The 18,768-nt window shown below is 40.5% G+C and overlaps 1 protein-coding gene across 1 annotated transcript in view; it reads left to right on the forward strand.

Moving 5' to 3' along the window:
* The first annotated feature begins 4,949 nt into the window (after positions 1–4,949).
* The window catches only part of MROH2A (maestro heat like repeat family member 2A), a 63,422-nt gene continuing 49,603 nt past the window's right edge, over positions 4,950–18,768 (forward strand). Inside the window, exons 1-3 of the mRNA XM_008056293.1 lie at positions 4,950–5,025; positions 6,179–6,274; positions 6,489–6,670. Coding sequence (XP_008054484.1) covers positions 4,950–5,025; positions 6,179–6,274; positions 6,489–6,670 — 354 coding nt within the window. The remainder of the gene's footprint in view (positions 5,026–6,178; positions 6,275–6,488; positions 6,671–18,768) is intronic.

Raw genomic sequence — 18,768 nt, forward strand, 5'->3', positions numbered from 1 at the left:
CTGGTCTCGAACCCACAGACTCAGGCAATCCGCTCACTTTGGCTTCCCAAAGTGCTGGGATTACAGGCTGAGCCACCGAGCCCAGCCTACCTAGTGTTTTCTAACATTCTGTCTTCACTTCACTCTCTCATGAGTGTTCTCCCAATGCTCTTGTATATCAATTTATTTTTAGTGGCTGTTAACTTAGAAAAAATCACACAATCATAAGTTTGGAAAGGAGACTTTATTTCTTGTAGAGGGTTGCAACCTGCAAAGTAGCCACCCTGCAGGCTGAAGACCAGAGATAGGCACTTCAAAGGAGGAGGGTTTGGACAGGAATTTAAGCTTAACAGGTTGGCCAAGTATATGTATTCAACAAGTTAGAGACAAGCTATGAATATTCAAGAAGGTAGTCCTGACTCATCGTTTTGAACAAATATGCATGCAACACAAGACTCATGTTCACTTTAGGGTGGAAACACCATTTGAATGTATTACAGTTAGGCCCTATACATCAAAAGGTACTCTCTGGACAGGAAAAGGCACTCAAGTGTGTAGCTTCTATAAACCAGACAGAACCAGTCCATGATCACTTGTCTTCTTAGCAGAAGAAAGTTACTGAAATCAGCTTCTTGTCCAATCAAAGTCATAGTTGTGGCTTGTGAAACAAGGGGTCAATTAGTATCTGCCAGTGGATGAACTGCAGATTGTTTTATTATTGCTTATCTTGAGGTGTGGCTTATCTTATTTAGCTGCTAGAGAAAAAGAAAAGCCTTGTGGCAGTTAGGGCATAGTTTATTCTTTGTGGGTAGGGGTGTGTGACTCAAACTTCCGCCTGGCATGGTTTTAGGTCCTGTTTATCATTGGTGTTTTATTGCCACAGAGTCAGTTCTGTCAGTCTTTTGGTCTCTATTTTAACATGAATACTGGTCATTTGTGTCTAAACCAAAAAGAGGAGAGGGGTATAATATTAGAGGCATGTCTGACCTCCCAGCTCGTCGTGGCTGGGAACAAAAGTGTTTAGGTTTTTCTGGGGTCCCCTCAGTCAAGAGGGTGTCCTTTCAGTCGATGAGAGGCTTAGGATTTTATTTTTAGTTTACATGGCCAAGCAGTGTTCTACTGCATAGATATACCAGGATTTGTTTAACCGCAACTTTCATGAATTCACTTTTATTTTATTTTTACAAAAAAGGCCTCCTTGAACATCCTAGTAGATAAGTCTTTGCATATATTTATGATTATTTCTGCAAGAAAGTGCTTTACAACAAATTGCTGGTTGCCTCAGTCTGGATTCCCTTGAGATGAGGATTCATGGGCCAAGAATTTATCTGGGAAGTGAAAGAAGCACTGATTGGGTAGTGGTGGAGTGAGACAGGTTGATGGCCACTTTGGAGTGAGAAGGGGTGATGGCCTTCTGGGTGACTCTAGGAGACAGTGGAGAAAATACACCCCATACTTATCCCTCCCAAGGAACACAACTGTTGGGTATTTGAACACTTGCCCTGTCACTGATTGGCTGGGACCTGCTCCCAGGTAGTAGTAATTTCTCTCCCCTTCCAGATGGGGACTTTAAAAGTCAGAGAGAGTCTGAAGGAGAGAAATCCAGGCCCTTGTCACGAGGAGGTGCTGAAGGGATCTGGGTGGGGCACTGTGGCATTGCTACCCTGGGGAAATGGCTGGAGACACACCCACACTGCAACCAGAGAGTTGCTATCAATGTGTGAGAGAGCCAGTTTTCCACACTCTCATTAGTACAAAGTACTGTCTTGAGAAAGGAAGTCTATTAGTGTGATAGGCGGAAAATAGGGTCTTGTTTTAAATGTGCTTTGATTATTATTGTTAAATGTTGTATTTTCTTCAAGATTATGAGCAGTTTGCATTTCTCTTTTGAGGACATCCTTTGCCTGTTTCCTGATTGAAGTATATTACTCTGAGGGTTTGTTGAGGGCTTATTGCATTAATCAGAATATCCTTTCTGTCTTGTACTGTATTTTCTCCGTTTGTTTTTCTGTTGTTTTGCTTTATTTTTTGTTTTGCGTTTTAAATGTGTAGGCTTTAAATTGGAGCTGGGGTCACACGGAGAGCAGAGATTTCAGCTGGTCTCCTGATCCTAGCCCCATTTCCTCCTTCCCTAGGTAGTTGCTGGAACATAATCTCTTCATATTAGTTCCCTCTCCACAATGCTGAGGCTCTGCAGTGACTCCAAAACTACATCTATCTTCCTCCAAGGCCCTTCCTGGTCCATCCACAGACCATCTCTCAGCCTCACTGCTCATGATGCCTCACCTCTCTCAGGGACCCCCAGGCGACTGTGACCTCCACCAGTCCATGCTCTTTTGCTGGAGCTGGCCTGGGACCTGGCTTTGTGTCTGTAGCATTAAGGCCTTCTTATTTTCAAGTAAAAGAACCAAACTCAGGATATCTTAAGTTTAAAAAAAGGGTATTTATGTGAAGAGACGGGCTTCTTACCAGCCACGCCTGTGCTGAGCAGAGCAGAGCTTGTCCTTCCCCCTCCTGTCCCTTGTTTGCTCTGGGTGCCAGCTTTACTCTTCCCTCTCCTCAGGGCTGTTTCTGGTCCTCAGTCCCCAGACCTCTCCAGGCCCAGCTCCCAAAATCCCACAGGAGACTGACTGAATTCTCTCTTACCCAGAGGTCCAAGTTCCTCAAAGTAAAGATCTGATTTGTCCAGCAGGATCATGTATCCAGACCTTGTCCAACCAGGAATGTTTAGGGAGGGACTGCAGTGAAAACATGGCTCTCAGGATCCTATCAATGTGGCTGCATGGGTCAGGGAAAAGAGAGCCTTGGGAGCTGGGCAGAACCCCAAAATGTGTCCACTCTGTAGGAGCTGCCTCTGGGTCAGCTTCTGCACAATATTTCCATTTCCCCCACATTCTGCCTTGGCCCTTTCATGCATTTAAGCTCACAAGTTTAGTGTTTTCTTATTTCTTGATTCCCACAGAAGAGGAGGTGGGAAGCTTAATACAGTGACAGCATCTAAAAGAGACTGCTTTTGAGAATGGACTGTGAGTTCAATACTGCTATCACAATCAGAAGGAAAAAAAGTATTTCAATTTGGTAAATCAAGCAGAGCACATTTCTTTCTCCCTGACTTCATTGTCGCAGTGTCCTCTCTAGATAACATGTTCATGGTCATCTTACTTTTTGCCATGGCTTACACACTCACCCTGTGTGTAATTTAAAGACAACTCCTATCTCTATCTTCCTGATAGCCACATCCTTCACGATGTAACTTTTCAGCTCTTCTCATCAAGAGGAGGAATGCATTTCTCTAGCTCTTGAATTGTGACCTGCCTTGGCTGATCGAATGTGGCAGGCAATGGGTGTTTGTTGGCTTCAAGTCTAAAGAGAGAACAGCCAGGTATAACTTTGGTGCATGATGTCCCAATCTCCCTGGTCACTTCAGAAAATAACTAGCCAATGGCCAGCCCTCCAGCTGTGCTTGGCAGGACATGGCACAGATCAACAGAAACACCCCACTAACCCATAGACCTGTGAACAATAATACATGGATGTTTTCAGTCATTGTATTTTGACGTGGTTTGTCACACAGCAATTGCTGGCACATTCACTTCTGGCTCTAAATTTATCATCTTTCACATGAAGAGTCTGCAGACCTTCAGAAGAAAAAGATATGTCCCCCCTTCCCTGTATCCACCACAGCTTAGAGAGCCATGCTTAGCCACACACAGCAGTCAGAGTCTGTGGAATGCAATTGCAATCACGTTGCTTGAGTGATCTGTGAAAGAGAAGAGAAGGCCCAGTGGGAAGTGGAAGGAGGTAGCACAGAGGGAGTAGTTAAAGAGGGGCACTGAAAACTATCTTTATGTGTCTGTTTCATGTTGATCAATGTTTCTCTGAAGGGCAGAACTTGGAACAATGCAGGAATTTTATGGGAAAGAAATTTTCAGCACCATCTGAATTCCTTGAAGTAGAAATGGGCTGCTCCTGAGAGTAATAAGCTCCCTGTATTTGAGGTGTACAAGCAGAGGCTGAGGAACTCCCAGTTGGCAGGATGAGAAAATTTTGAGTGGGAATTTTACCTAAGAAGACTTGGTCCTAGATGGCTTTGAGTTTTGTTCTGTGGCCTGGTAATGCATAGAAAGTTTTCCCAAAGGCCAATATTTCATTATTCAAGCTATTGATCTGGACTATTTCTCTTAGCTACCACTGACAGGGAAATCTTTTGGGCCCTACTTTCTTTCTTTCCTTTTTTTTTTTTTTTTTTTGAGTTGGAGTCTCACTCTGTCACCCAGGCTGGAGTGCAGTGGCAAGCTCACAGCCACCGCAGCCTCGACCTGCTGGGCTCAGGCGATCCTTCTGCCTTAGCCTTCCAAGTAGCTGGAACTACAGGCATGTGCCACCATGCCCAACTCGGGCCCCACTTTTGGTTTAGGGAAGCAGAGTCCCTTGCTCCTTTACCTGTCTTTGATATTCCTTATCTTGTAAGTATCCTGCTAGTGGGAATCCACTTCTTCATCCTGCAAATCATCCAGTCCTTGGCAAGGAGGAATCCTCTTCCCAGGACCTCTTTGTCACCCCCTCCTCTTTTCTCCAGCTTTCCTGACCACACCTCCCCACCCTGGGCTCATATGACAGCATCTGTCTGGGATCAGTCCATATGTTGTAAACTATCCCCACTCTCACTATTCCTCTTTCCCAAACAGGCCACTGTACTTCAGCACACACATGTGAGTAACAGAAATGTTTAATGACAGCATGATGTGGAGTTTTTACTCCAAGGGCCCTTTGCACTCCTTAAAGCCTTGAGTTGATAGAGACTCAGGGAGGCAGTTGGACCTTAAAGTTCCAAGGGTCTGGGATCTAACGGTGATGATTCTGATGAAACCCTCCCACCCTGCCAGGAGACTCATTCCTCATAGGGAATATGACTGAAGAGCCCAACTGTCTCACTTTGGTAACCAATCCTGCCATTCGCGTTTCCATCGATGTGTATTGGGCAAAGAACAGAGCTTTTTCTTGTGGCTTATTTTTGTTCCATCCAGAAGAAGACCCTAATAAAAGGTCAGTATTTAGGCACCAGACTATCTCTTTAAAATCTTTCAAAGGGAAAAGGAGCACAGGATGGTGAAGGGCCACAGGATTGACTTTGAGGATTGAGAAACTTGGGACAGGAGGAGAAAGATCTTAGAGCCTTTATCTTGACATCTACGTTGATGTTTGTCAACCCTTAAGAAGCTGTAAGGTCAAGAGAGCCCCTTGAATGGAGTGATGAGAGCTGCTGGTATGGATTTTTCATCAGCCATTAATATTCAGTGTTTAGAAAGAGGGAGAACCCTTTTTTTCTTTTTTTTTTGAGTTGGAGTCTCACTCAGTCACCCAGACTGGAGTGCAGTGGCCGCTCCCGGGCCACCGCAGCCTCGACCTGCTGGGCTCCGGCGATCCTTCTGCCTCAGCCTTCCAAGTAGCTGGAATTACAGGCACGTGCTACCATGCCCGGCTGATTTTTTAATTTATTGTAGAGATGAGGTCTCGCTGCCCAGGCGGGTCGCGAACCCGCGGGCTCAGGCAATCCACTCACCTCAGCCTCCCAAAGGCACGGGATTACAGGCTGAGCCACCGAGCCTGGCTGAGAGCCCTTTTTAACTTAGTGTATTAGTTACCTACTGCCGTGTAACAAATTATCATAAACTTAAATGGCTTAAAAGAACACCCATTTACTGTCTCACAGTTTCCATGGGTCGAGTCTAAGCCTGGCTATATGGGGCCTTTGTTCAGGGTCTTAGAGGCTGCAGTCCTTTCTGGAGTTCAGGCTTCTCTTCCAAGCTGGTATGGTGGTTAGAAGAATCCAGTTCCTTATGGTTGTAGAACTGGGGCCCTCAGTTCCTTGCCACATCGCCCCCTCCAAAGGCAGTTTATATCACAGCTATTTGCTTTTCAGTGCCAGCAAGAGAATGTCTCTCTCTCTAGTCTGCTAACAAGGAGTCTTATGGAGCATACCATGATCATAGGTGTGATTTCCATTATTTTTACCATATGATGCAACTCAACCAAGGGAGGGGCACTCCATCACTTTTGCCATATTTGGTTGGTTAGAAAGAAGTCACAGGTTCCACCCATCAAAGGCATGGGTTTATACAAGGATGTGAATTATTGGGAGTCATCATAGGATGTGTTGCCGCACTCAATAGTTTACAAATCTTGATGATCTCAAAAGAGCTTGAGGAAGAGATGGCAGAAGCAGCAATAGACTCAAATGAAGACTTGTCGGAGGAAACAGAGGACCTGGAACTTCTTGAATCCGATGACAATGGTAAGAAAGTCACCCGCATCCCCATGTTTCTGCCGCATCTTGACCACTAACTTCTGGAAGACAGTCCCAGCCTAGGTCTCAGTGTCTCCATCTGCACAGTGGACATAACACCACAGGTGAAGCTAGGTGTGCAGGTGTAGGGGAGGCCAAGGACACAAGGGGAACCTCCTGTAATGGTCATTTTAACACTGTACCTGAGCCATCTTTATTTTAGGTACCTTCCAACAAGTCACAAACCTTCTGGACATCATTGACAGTGAGTCATCAAACACAGGCACAGCAGGGCCAGGTCTTGACATGCGGAAGACCCTGGCCTCGGTGATAATCACAGACAAGGCCACCACCAAGCCATCTGTGGTGATGAATGCTCTCATGCGCTGCCTAAAGGTGCCAGAGGTAGGGCCGCCTCACCCTCTAGGCTCAGCCACCTTCAGCTGTTTGTGCATCCATCCACTACTTAGCACACATTGACTGTCACAGACATGGTACTCAGTGCTGGGACATGGAGATGAGCAAGACTGTGAGATGTTTACTCCTTGAAGACCAATTGGGACCTGGAGCATTCATAATTTTTAAAAACTCTCTTGTATTCTGACACCATGGGTTTGGAAGCTATTGACCTAGAGCACATGAGCTGAGTTGCAAAGATGTTGAGCCAGTGTGATGGGAGAGCAATAACATACCAGACACAGGTTGCAGGAATGTTTGACCAGTGGAGAGATGTTTAGCTGTGTCTGGGCAGGGGATGGGGTAAAGGATGTGGAAGGAAGTGAGGCAACTGGACACCATGATATGCTTGTACCAGACTAGGTTTGGGCTAGAGCATCAGAAACCCTTGAAGGCCTTATTAAAATGCATATTGCTGGGTCCCACCCCAAGAGTTTCTGATTCAGTAAGTATGGGGTGAGGCCTGAGAATCTGCACTTCTAACAAGTTCCCAGGTGATGATGCTGATGTTGCTGCTTTGCAGACCACATCTTGAGTTCTGCTGGGTTGTAGACAACCAGCTAGCTTTGGGGTGGGTAGCAAAGGGATTCTACAGAAAGTTTTGTTTTTATTATAGTTTAATTTATATTTTGATTTCTCCTTTTATTTTTAGTTGGTACACAATAATTGCACATATTTATGGGACACAGTGATATTTCAAAACATGTATACAATGTCTAATGATCAAATCAGGGTAATTAGGATATCCATAGCTACAAATATTGTTCATTTCTTTGTGTTGGAAGCATTCAAAATCTTCTCTTTTAGCTCTTTGAAAATATGCAATAAATTATTGTTAGTGATGTCCACCATACAGTGCTATAGAACACTAAAACGTATTCCTTCTATCTAGCTGTAATTTTGTATCTGTTAATCAACCTCTCCCAATCCTCCCCTCCTGCCTAACCTTTCCAGATTTTAAAAACCAAAATTCTGCTGGGTTCGGTGGCTCAGCCTGTAATCCCAGCACGTTGGGAGGCCAAGGCTAGAGGATTGCCTGAGCCCAGGAGTTCAAGACCAGCCCAGGCAACTTGGCGAGACCTCATCTCTACAATAAATGAAAAAATTAGCTGAGCTTGGTAGCGTGTACCTGTAGTTCCGGCTACTTGGAAGGCTGAGACGGTTGGATCACCTGAGTCCAGCAGGTCGCCGCTGGGGGTCCTTGAGCATGCCAGTAAACTCTAGCCTGGGTGATGGAGTGAGACTCTAACTAAAAAAAAAAAAACAAAAACAAAAAAAAGAAAAAATAAAACCAAAATTCTACTCTCTACTTCTATGAGCTCACCTTTTTTTGTAGTTCTCACATATGAGTAAGCACTTGTGCTGTTTATCAACCATGTGCTTTTTATCAACCTGAGTCTGACTTACTCACTTGGCATAATGTTCTCCAGTTCTATCCATATTGCTGAAAATGACAGGATCTCATTCTCTTTGATGACTAGATAATATTCCATTGTGATATGTACCACATTTTCTTTATCCCTTTAACCAAGGATGAGCACTTAGATTGATTCCATATCTTGGCTACTGTGATGTATTGTACTGCAATAACCATGGGAGTACAGATATCTCTTTGATATATTGACTTCCTTTCTTTTGGATATCTACCCAGTAGTGAAATTGCTGGATCATATGATAGTACTATTTTTAGTTTTTTAAGGAACCTCCATACAGTCTTCCATAAAATCTCCATTAATTTACATTCTAACCAACAGCGTACAAAGGTTCCCTTTTCTTTCCCTTTTCTCCATATTCTTGCCAGCTTCCATTATTTCCCATCTTTCTGCTAAAAGCCATTGTAATTGGGGTAAGATGTTAGCTCACTGTGGTTTTGATTTGCATCCCTCTGATGATTTGTGATGTTGAGTATTTTTTAAATATACCTATAGGCCATTTGTTTGTCTTCTTTTGAGAAATGTCTACTCAGAACTTCTGTGTATTTTTGAATGAAAATTTTTAAAGCTATTTAGTTGTTTGAGTTTATTTTAGATTCTGTTATTAGTTCCTTGTAAAATGGAATTCCTTACAAATATTTTCTCCCATTCTGTGGGTTGTCTCTTTGCTTCACTGTTTCCTTTGTTAGGTAGAATCTTTTTTGCCTTATGTAGTCCCATTTGTCTATTGTTGCTTTTGTTGGCTGTGCTTTTGGGGTCTTACACACAAAAAATCTTTGCCCAAACCAATTTCCTGAGGCTTTTCCCTAGTGTTTTTTTTTTTTTCCCTAGTAGTTTCATAATTTCAGGTCTTAGACCTAAGTCTTTAATTCATCTTTATTTGGTTTTTGTATATGATAAGAAATAGGGGTCTATTTTTATTCTTCTGCATACAGTGATCTAGTTTTTCCAGAATCATTTATTAAAGACATATCCCCTCCCCATTATTTGTTCTTGACTCCTTTGTAAAAAATGAGTTGACTGTAAATGAGCGGATTTATGTGTAGATTCTCTATTCTGTTCCATTGGTCTATGTGACTGTTTTGGTGCCAGTACCATATGATTTGGTTACTATGAATTTGTAGTATATTTTGAATTCAGGTAGTATTATACTTCTAGCTTTATTCTTTTTGCTAGGATTACTTGGTTACTTGGGGTCTTTTGTGGTTCCATATAAATTTTAGAATTATATTTCTGTGAAAAATGTCATTGATATTTTCATAGAGATTATAATGAATCTGTAAACTGCTTTGAGTAGTATTTTCTCTTTAACAATATTAACTCTTCCAGTTGGTGAGCGTAGGCTCTCTTTCCATTTGTGTGTGTGTGTCCTCTTCAATTTCTTTCATCGGTATTTTATAACTTTCCTTGCATAGATCTTTCATTTCTTTAGTTAAATTGATACCTAGGCATTTTATATTCTTTGTAGCTATTGTAAACGGAATTGCTTTCTTAATTTATTTTTCAGATCATTTGCTGTTGACATATATAAATGTTACTGATTCTTGTATGTTGATTTTGTATCTTGAAACATTATTAAATTTACTTGTCAGTTCCAACAATTTGTGGGTGGAGTCTTTAGGTTTTTCTAAGCATAAGATTATGTCATCTGCAAACAAGGTTGTTTTGACCTTTTCCTTTCCATTTTGGGCGTCCTTTATTTTTTTCCTTTTGACTAATTGCTCTGACTGGGAGTTCTAGTATTATTTTGAATAACCGTGGTGAAAGTGTATATCCTTGTCTTGTTACAAATCTTAGAAAAAAGCTTTCAATTTTTTCCCACTTAGCACAATGTGGGCTATGGATTTGTCATATGTGGTCTTTATTATTTTGAGGTATGTTTCTTCTATACCCAGTTTGGTAAGGACTTATTTTTTTTCAATCATAGGGAATGTTGAATTTTATAGAATGCTTATTTAGCATCTATTGAAATGATTATATGATTTTTGTTTTTGATTCTGTTAATGTGATGTATCATATTTATTGATTTATGTATTGAACAATCCTTGCATCCCTGAGATGAATCCCATTTGATCATAGTGAATCTTCTTAATGTGTTGTTACATTTAGTTTGCTAGTATTATCTGTCGTCACAGATATTGGCTTGTAGTTTTCTTTTTTTGTTTTGTTTTGTTCTTGTCTGGTTTTGGTATCAGGATACTGCTGGCCTCATAAGATGAGTTTGGAAGTATTCCTTTCTCTTCATTATTTTTTTTAGTAGTTTGCATAGAATTGGTATGAGTTATTTAAATGTTTGGTAGAATTTAGCAATAAAAATCCAGGTCCTGGACTTTTCTCTGATGGGGGACTTCTTATCATGTCAATTGGTTTGTTGGGGTTTTCTATTTCTTCATGGTTCAGTCTTGGTAGATTGCATATGTCCAGAAATTTATTCATTTCCTATAGGTTTTCCAATTTATTGTCATATAGTTGTTTATAATAGTCTCTAATAATTATTTGTATTTCTGCTGTCCCAGTATTTAAATTTCCTTTTTCATTTCTGATTTTATTTATTGAGATTTTCTTTTTTTTGTCTTACTATATGTTTATTGATTTTGTTTACCTTTTTAAAAAATCAGCTTTTATTTTTGTTGATCTTCTATATTGTTTTATTAGTCTCCATTGTTTATTTCTGCTCTGATCTTTATTATTTATTTTCTTCAGCCGGGCTTGGTGGCTCAGCCTGTAACCCAGTGCTTTGGGAGGCCGAGGTGAGTGAATTGCCTGAGCCTGAAGGTTCGAGACCCACCTGGGCAACTTGGCGAGACCTCATCTCTACAATAAATCAAAAAAATTAGCCGGGCGTGGTAGCGCATGCCTGTATTTCCAGCTACTTGGAAGGCTGAGGCGGAAGGATCGCCGGAGCCCAGCAGGTCGAGGCTGCAGTGGCCGGGAGCGTGCCACTGCGCTCCAGTCTGGGCGACAGAATGAGACTCCAACTCAAAAAACAAACACATAACAACAACAACAAAAAGTTCAAGTTATTTTCTACTACTTAATTTGGAGTTTGGTTTGTCTTGTGTTTTAAGTTCTGTAAGGTACATCATTCGATTTTTTATTTAAAGTCTTTCTACTTTTTTGACATAGGCTTTTATTACCATAAACTTTTTTATTAGTACTGCTTTTGCTGTAGCCCATACATGTTGGTATGCTTTATTTCCATTTTCAATTGTTTCCATACAACTTTAAATTTTCATCTCAACTTCTTCATTGGCCCATTGATCATTCAGGAGCAGGTTGTTTAATTTCCAGGTGTTTGTGTATTTTCTGAGTTTTGTTTTGTTATTGAGTTTTTGTTTTATTCCACTGTGGTCAGAAAAGATACTTAGTATAGTTTTTTTTTTTTTTAAATTTCTTGAGACTTCTTTTGTGGCCCAATATATCGTCTATTTTGGGGAATGTTCCATGTGCTGATGAGAAGAATGCGTATTCTACAGCTGTTTGGTAAAATGTCCTGTAAATGTCAGGCTGATTTGGTCTAATGTGCATTTTAATGTTTCTTTGTTAATTTTATGTCTGATGATCAGTTCATTACTGAGAAATGGGGTGTTGAATTCCCCTAATATTACTTCATTCCAGTCTATCTCTCCCCTTTGATTAATTAATGTTTGGTTTATATACTTGGGAGCTCTGGTGTTGGGAGCATAGATATTTATAATTATGATATCCTCTTGATGAATTGACTCCTTTATCATTATTTAGTGACTTTCTTTGTCTCCTTTTACAGTCTTGGATTTGTAGTCTATATTATCTGATGCTAGTATAGCTACTCCTGCTCTTTTTTGGCTTCCAGTTGCATGGAATATGTTTTTCCATCCCTTCTCTATGTATGTCTTTATAGGTGAAGTGGGTTTCTTTATAAGTGAAGTGGGTTTCTTGTAGGCAGCATGTAATTGGATCTTATTTCTTTAGCCATTCAGCCACCGCATGTCTTTTAACTGGAGAGTTGATTTCATTTACATTCAGTGTTATTATTCATAAACAAGGACCTCCTACTATCATTATGTTGCTTGTTTTCTGGTTGTTTGTAATTCTGCTCTTCCTTTCTTTTTTCATACTGTCTTCCATTGTGGTTAAGTGATTTTGTCCAGTCGTATGTTTTAATTAATTGCTTCATATTTTTAGTGAATATATTACAATTTTTTGCATTGTGGTTATCATGAGGCTTACTAAAAACAACTTACAGGTATAAAAAGTTATTTTAAAGAGATGACAATTTATCTTAGATCACAAAGCAAAGAATAAAACAAGTAAACTAAGAAAAAATGAGAAAAAAAGCCTCTACGCTTTAACTCAATCCCCTCCACATTTTGACTTCATATCATCTCAATTTGTATTTTTATTTTGTCTGTCTCTTCACAATTTGCTGTAGGTATTATTGTTTTTGACAGATTTGTCATTTTGGGCTTCATATTAGAGTTATAAATAGATTGCACACCACCACATTAGACAATTTTAGGTTTGTTTGTATACTTAATTTTACCAGTAGGTTTTTTTTTTTTTTTGAGTTGGAGTCTCACTCTGTTGCCCAGACTGGGGTGCAGTGGCCGCTCCCAGCCACCGCAGCCTTGACCTGCTGGGCTCTGGCGATTCTTCTACCTCAGCCTTCCAAGTAGCTGGAACTACAGGTGCGCGCTACCACACCCGGCTAATTTTTTGATTTTTATTGTAGAGATGAGGTCTCGTCAAGTTGCCCAGGTGGATCTCGAACCTACAGGCTCAGGCAATCCACTCACCTCAGCCTCCCAAAGCGTGGGATTACAGGCTGAGCCACCGAGCCCGGCTACCAGTAGGGTTTATACCTTTAAATATTTTCTTTTTTCCATGTTAGTGTTTTTTTCTTTCAGATAAAAAAAATTCCTCTAATATTTCCTGTAAGATGGGTCTGGTGGTGATGAATTCACTCATCTTTTACTTGTCTGGAAAAGATTTTATTTCTTCTTTATGTTTGAAAGATAACTTTGATGGATACAGTATTTTTGAAGTCCCCCTAATACTTTGAAAATGTCATCCCACTCCCTCCTGGCCTGTATGGGTTACATGGAGAAGTCTGTTGCCAGACGAATTGAAGCTTCTTTGTATGTCATTAGCTTCTTTCCTCTTGCTGCTTTTAGGGGTCTCTCTTTGTCCTGTCAAACTCTTTGAGAGTTTAATTATTATATGCCTTGGGGAAGTCTTATTTGGGTTGAATCTATTTGGTGTTCTCTGACCTTCTTATACCTGGATATTTGTCTCGAAAAAGAGATATTTATCTTGAAAAAAAAGTTTTGAAAAGTTTTTTGTTATGATTTTTTTTGAATAAGCTCTTTACTCCTTGCTCTCGCTCAACTTCCTCTTGACCACTAATAATTCTTAGATTTGATCTTTTGAGCTACATTTCTATATCTTGTAGGTGATCTTCATTCCCTTTCATTATTTCTCTTGTTTCTTTTCTTTCTTTCTTTTTTTTTTTTGAGTTGGAGTCTCACTCTGTCGCCCAGACTGGAGTGCAGTGGCTGCTCCTGGCCACCGCAGCCTCGACCTGCTGGGCTCAGGTGATCCTTCCGCTTCAGCCTTCCAAGTAGCCGGAATTACAGGCATGTGCTACCACACCCGGCTGATTTTTTTGATTTATTGTAGAGATGAGGTCTCGCCTGCCCAGGAGGGTCTCGAACCTGCAGGCTCAGGCAATCCACTCACCTCAGCCTCCCAAAGTGCGGGATTACAGGCTGAGTCACCGAGCCTGGCTCTCTGTTTATTTTCAAATAGACTTTTAAGCTCACTGATCTTTCCATTGCTTGATCCATTCTGTTGTTGAATGCCTCCAGTGAATATTTTAGTTCAGCAAATTTATTTCTCAGTTTTAAGACTTCTGTTTGATTTTTAAAAATTATTTCAATCTCTTTCTTAAATTTCTCTGATACATTTATTAATTGCCTTTCTATGTTATCCTGAAAATCACCAAGTTTTCTTAAAACCATTATTTTTAATTCTTGGTTAGAGAGTTTACATACAGCCATCTATCTCGTTAGGGGCAAACACTGGTTCCTTAATTTGTCCATTTGGTGAGGTCATGGTTCCCTGTTTGCTATTGTTTCTCATGGATGTATGTCTGTATCATTGCATTGAAAGATTGGTTATTTGTCTTCTCTGTCCTCTTGTTTTGTCTTTTATTGAATATGCTTGCTTGGAGATTTTTTGTGATTTACCTGTTGATTTTCTTTTTTATCCTGCTAGGTTGCTGCCTCCTTTTTGGCATCATATGGTACCTTAATCCTAGACTTGCCTCAGTTCTAGTAAACAATTAGAGTAACACCCATTCCAAATGGGGTAGGTCCCAAAGGGGATATCTCAGTGGTATGGGAATGGTGGCTAGGTGTTCATGCCCAGGGGGACTTATGGAGCAAACCTCCTACAGTGTGGCGCTGTTGAACAGCCACTTTGACTTGGTGTCTCCTATGGCCAAGTTACAGAGCAGAGTTCCAGGCCTACTAATGGTAGTTTCACCTCCTCCCTTTGTCTCTGATTGTCCTCAAATATGTTTCTCCCCCAATCACTCCTGATGCTTCCTATGGGTTGAGGAAGAGACAGGTTTTCTGCCAAGTAACCCAAGATGGTCAGGAAATTAGTTGTCCATTTTTATCCCACTTTTTCCATTGTAGAGACCATGACAGGGAGAAAGTTTTCATAGGCTTGGAGCCAGGTAGATTGGGGGAGAGGGGCATTGCAGATATGAAAGTCTGGTTTTCTTACCATCTACTCAGAGTTTTTCACTTCTTTGTGGCCCTAAGAACTGCCTTATTCTCCTATTTAAGTTCTGGAATATTGCTGGTGACACTCTTGTTGCTTTACATTTGTTTTGGTTTTCTGTGTGTTGAGGGGTACAAGAGAATGAAGCCATCTTGCTCCTATGCCATCATTTGGAATCACTTAATTTTATTATTTATTTACTTCTACTACTGTTGGGTCTTATTTATTCTTGCTTTTCTATTTCCTTGATGTGTATCATTAGATTCTTAATTGAAATAGTTCTACTTTTCTGATGCAGGCATTTATTGCTAAAACATCTTTCTTAGTATTACTTTTTCTGTATCCCATAGGTTTTAATATATTGTGTTTCCATTTTCTTTGTTTCAAGAACATTTTTTTATTTCCTTCCTCATTCATTCATAGAGTCATTGGTTGTCGTGATTAATTTTCATGTATTTGCATAGCCTCCAAAATTACTCTTGTTATTGAGTTCTAGTTTTAATCCATTGTGGTCTGAGAAGGTACTTGATATGCCTTCATTTTCAAAAATTTATTGAGACTTTATTTTGTAGTCTAATAATGTTTCATGGGCTGATAAGAATGTATATTCTGCAACTGTTGGGTGAAATATTCTGTAAATGTCTGTTAGGTACCTTTGTCTGTTGTCTGATGTTTCTTTTTTTATTTTCTATCCAGATAATCTGTTTAATGCTGAAAGTGGGCTGTTGAACTCCCAAAATATTATATTGGGATCAACCTCTCTTTCTAACACTAATTATATATGTATATATATTTGAGTAGAAGTCTCACTCTGTTGCCCAGGCTGGAGTGCAGTGGCACACTCCTGGCCACTGCAGCCTTGACCTACTGGGCTCCAGTGATCCTTCTGCTTCAGTGCTACCATGCCCAGCTGATTTTTGATTTGTAGAGATAAGGTCTTGCCAAGTTGCCCAGGTGAGTCTCAAATTCACGGGTTCAGGCAATCCACTCACCTCAGCTTCCCAAAGTGCTGGGATTGCAGGCTGAGCCACTGAACCTGGCCAATATTTATTTTATATATCTGGGTACACTGGTGTTGGTTGCATGTGTATTTATAGTTGTAATATTCTCTTGCTGAATTGACCCTTTTATCATTATATACTGACCTTTGTTTCTTTTTATGTTTTTTGACATAAAGTCTATTTGATCTAATATAAGCATAGCTACTCCTGCACGCTTTTGGTTTCCATTTGTGTGAAATATCTTTTTCTTTACCTTTACTTTCAGTCTATGTGTATCTTTACAGGTGAAGAGTTTTTGTAGGCAGCATATGGTTGACTCTTGTTTTTTTATTTTAAATCCATTTAGTCATTCTATATCTTTTAATTGGGGCATTTGAACCATTTACATTTAAAGTTATTATAAGGACTTACTCTTCTCATTTTGTTAATTATTTTCTGATTGTTTTGCCTTCTTTGTTTTTGTCTTCCTTCCCTTCCCTTCTCCTCTCTCTCTCTCTCTCTCTCTCACTCTCTCTCTCTGTATTTGAAGTTTGGTGGTTTTCTGTGGTGATAATATTTTATTTCTTTTTCTCATCTGTGTGCATTATTTCTCTTTGTTATCTGTTCCAAATGATATCAGTGAATTTTATACTTTTGCATGCTGTCCTGATGCTAGATATTATTCTTTCACTTCCAGATGTAGAATTTTGTTAAGGATTTCTTGTAGGGTCAGCTGAATAGTGACAAATTCCCTAAGTTTTTGCTTGCTTTGGAATGATTTTGCATCTCCTCCATGTCTTAAGGATAACTTTGCTGGGTATAGTGTACTTGGCTGGCAGGTTTTTCTTTCTTTCTTTCTTTCTTTTACCACTTTAAATATATTATTATATTTTCTCCTGATCTTTAAGATTTCTGTTGAGAAATATGCTGTTAGTCTACTTTTATGTGACTTGATGCTTTTTTCTTGCTGTTTATAGAATTTTCTGTCTTTGGCTTTTGACAGTCTAATTATATGCACCTAAGAGAGGACCTTTTGACTTGAATTTATTTGAAAATCTTTAAGCTTCCTGTATCTGGATGTCTATATTTTTTTTCATGACTTGAGAAGTTTTCAGCAATTTTTTTTTTTTTTTTGAGTCGGAGTCTCACTCTGTCGCCGAGACTGGAGTGCAGTGGCCGCTCCCGGCCACCGCAGCCTCGACCTGCTGGGCTCTGGCGATCCTTCCGCCTCAGCCTTCCAAGTAGCTGGAATTACAGGCATGCACTACCACGCCTGGCTGATTTTTTGATTTATTGTAGAGATGAGGTCTCGCCGCCCAGGTGGGTCTCGAACCCGCGGGCTCAGGCAATCCACTCCCCTCAGCCTCCCAAAGGCACGGGATTACAGTCTAAGCCACTGAGCCTGGCTTCAGCTATTATTTTATCAAATAGGTTTTCTATGCCTTTCCCATCTCTTCTTTTGGAATTGCCAAAATTTGAATATATGTTCTCTTAATGATGTTCTATGTATCACGTAGGATTTCTTCATTCTTTTCAAAAGAACTGTCTTCAAGTTCAGAATTTTTTTTTGACTGATCTAGTCTATTATTGAAGCTCTTGATTGTAATTTTATTTTATTTATTTAATTCTCCAGCTCCAATTTTTTTGTTATTTTAAAAAAAAATGCATCTATCTCTTTGCTGAAATTCTCATTCAGATTATAAATTAGTTAATTATTTCTTTGTACTATCTGTAATTTTTTGTATCAGAGCTTATGTAAGATTATTATTTTGCATTTCTTTCTAGTCATTTTATAGATTTTCTTTTCTTTGTGGTCGGTTACTGGAGAATTGTGCTCCTATGCAAGTGTCATGTTTCCTTGCTTTTTTATTTTTGTTGTGTCCTTATATTGATATCTGCACATCTGGTATAATAGTTGCTTCTAATTTTATGAAGTAGCTTTCATAGAATAATACGTTTTCCTGTATATGCACCTATATTATCAGTTGGGAATGGCAATTTGGTTTTGCTTCTGGATGCGTAAAGTAGTGTAGTCTTTGTGCTATTTATTCAGTTGTTATCAATATCAGTGGTGTCTGTGAGTTCCTCAGAGGCTTATGCTGAAGTTATTTGTGCAGGCTGTGGGCAATTTTGCTGGGAGTGGGGATACCAGATGAATCAGTCCTTAAGCCCCTGGGGGACATGTGCAAACACATGATGTTTCTGATGCTGGAGGTGTTGAGTTCACTGACAATGGCAGCAGTGGGCCTTGGAGGGCTAGTCCTCAGATCCCTGGGCAGTGGGCATGGGTTTTTGTGGTAGATGGCACATGGCAGGTTGGCTCTTGGGCTCCTGGGTGGCATGTGTGGTTGCTAGTGATGGTGGCAGTGGACCCTGGAAAGGCCTATCCTCAGACTTTACCACATTTGGATCAGGGTCACTGTTGCAAGGCAGGCAGCTCTCAGGTTCTGGGGAATGTGTGTTTTGTCTCCCTGATATGCCAGACTGTTTGTTCTTCAGGGTGTAGGACACTACAGAGGCTTGGGTGAGCATAGCTGCCTCACTTGGTCTAGCTGGCACTGTTAATGATGTAGTCCTTTGGATGGTTGTGGGGAGATGTCAGTGGGGACCCTGACAGGGTAGGGTGAATGCAATGTAGAAATGCAATGTAAGCCGGGCTCGGTGGCTCAGCCTGTAATCCCGCGCCTTTGGGAGGCTGAGGTAAGTGGATTGCCTGAGCCCGCCTGGGCAGCGATACCTCATGTCTACAGTAAATCAAAAAATCAGCTGGGCCTGGTAGCGCATGCCTGTAATTCAGGCTACTTGGAAGGCTGAGGTGGAAGGATCGCCGGAGCCCAGCAGTTCGAGGCTGCGGTGGCCGGGAGTG

The sequence above is a fragment of the Carlito syrichta genome, unplaced genomic scaffold (genome assembly GCF_000164805.1).
Source record: "Carlito syrichta isolate Samal-C Ts95f unplaced genomic scaffold, Tarsius_syrichta-2.0.1 Scaffold12763, whole genome shotgun sequence".
NCBI classification, from domain to species: domain Eukaryota; kingdom Metazoa; phylum Chordata; class Mammalia; order Primates; family Tarsiidae; genus Carlito; species Carlito syrichta.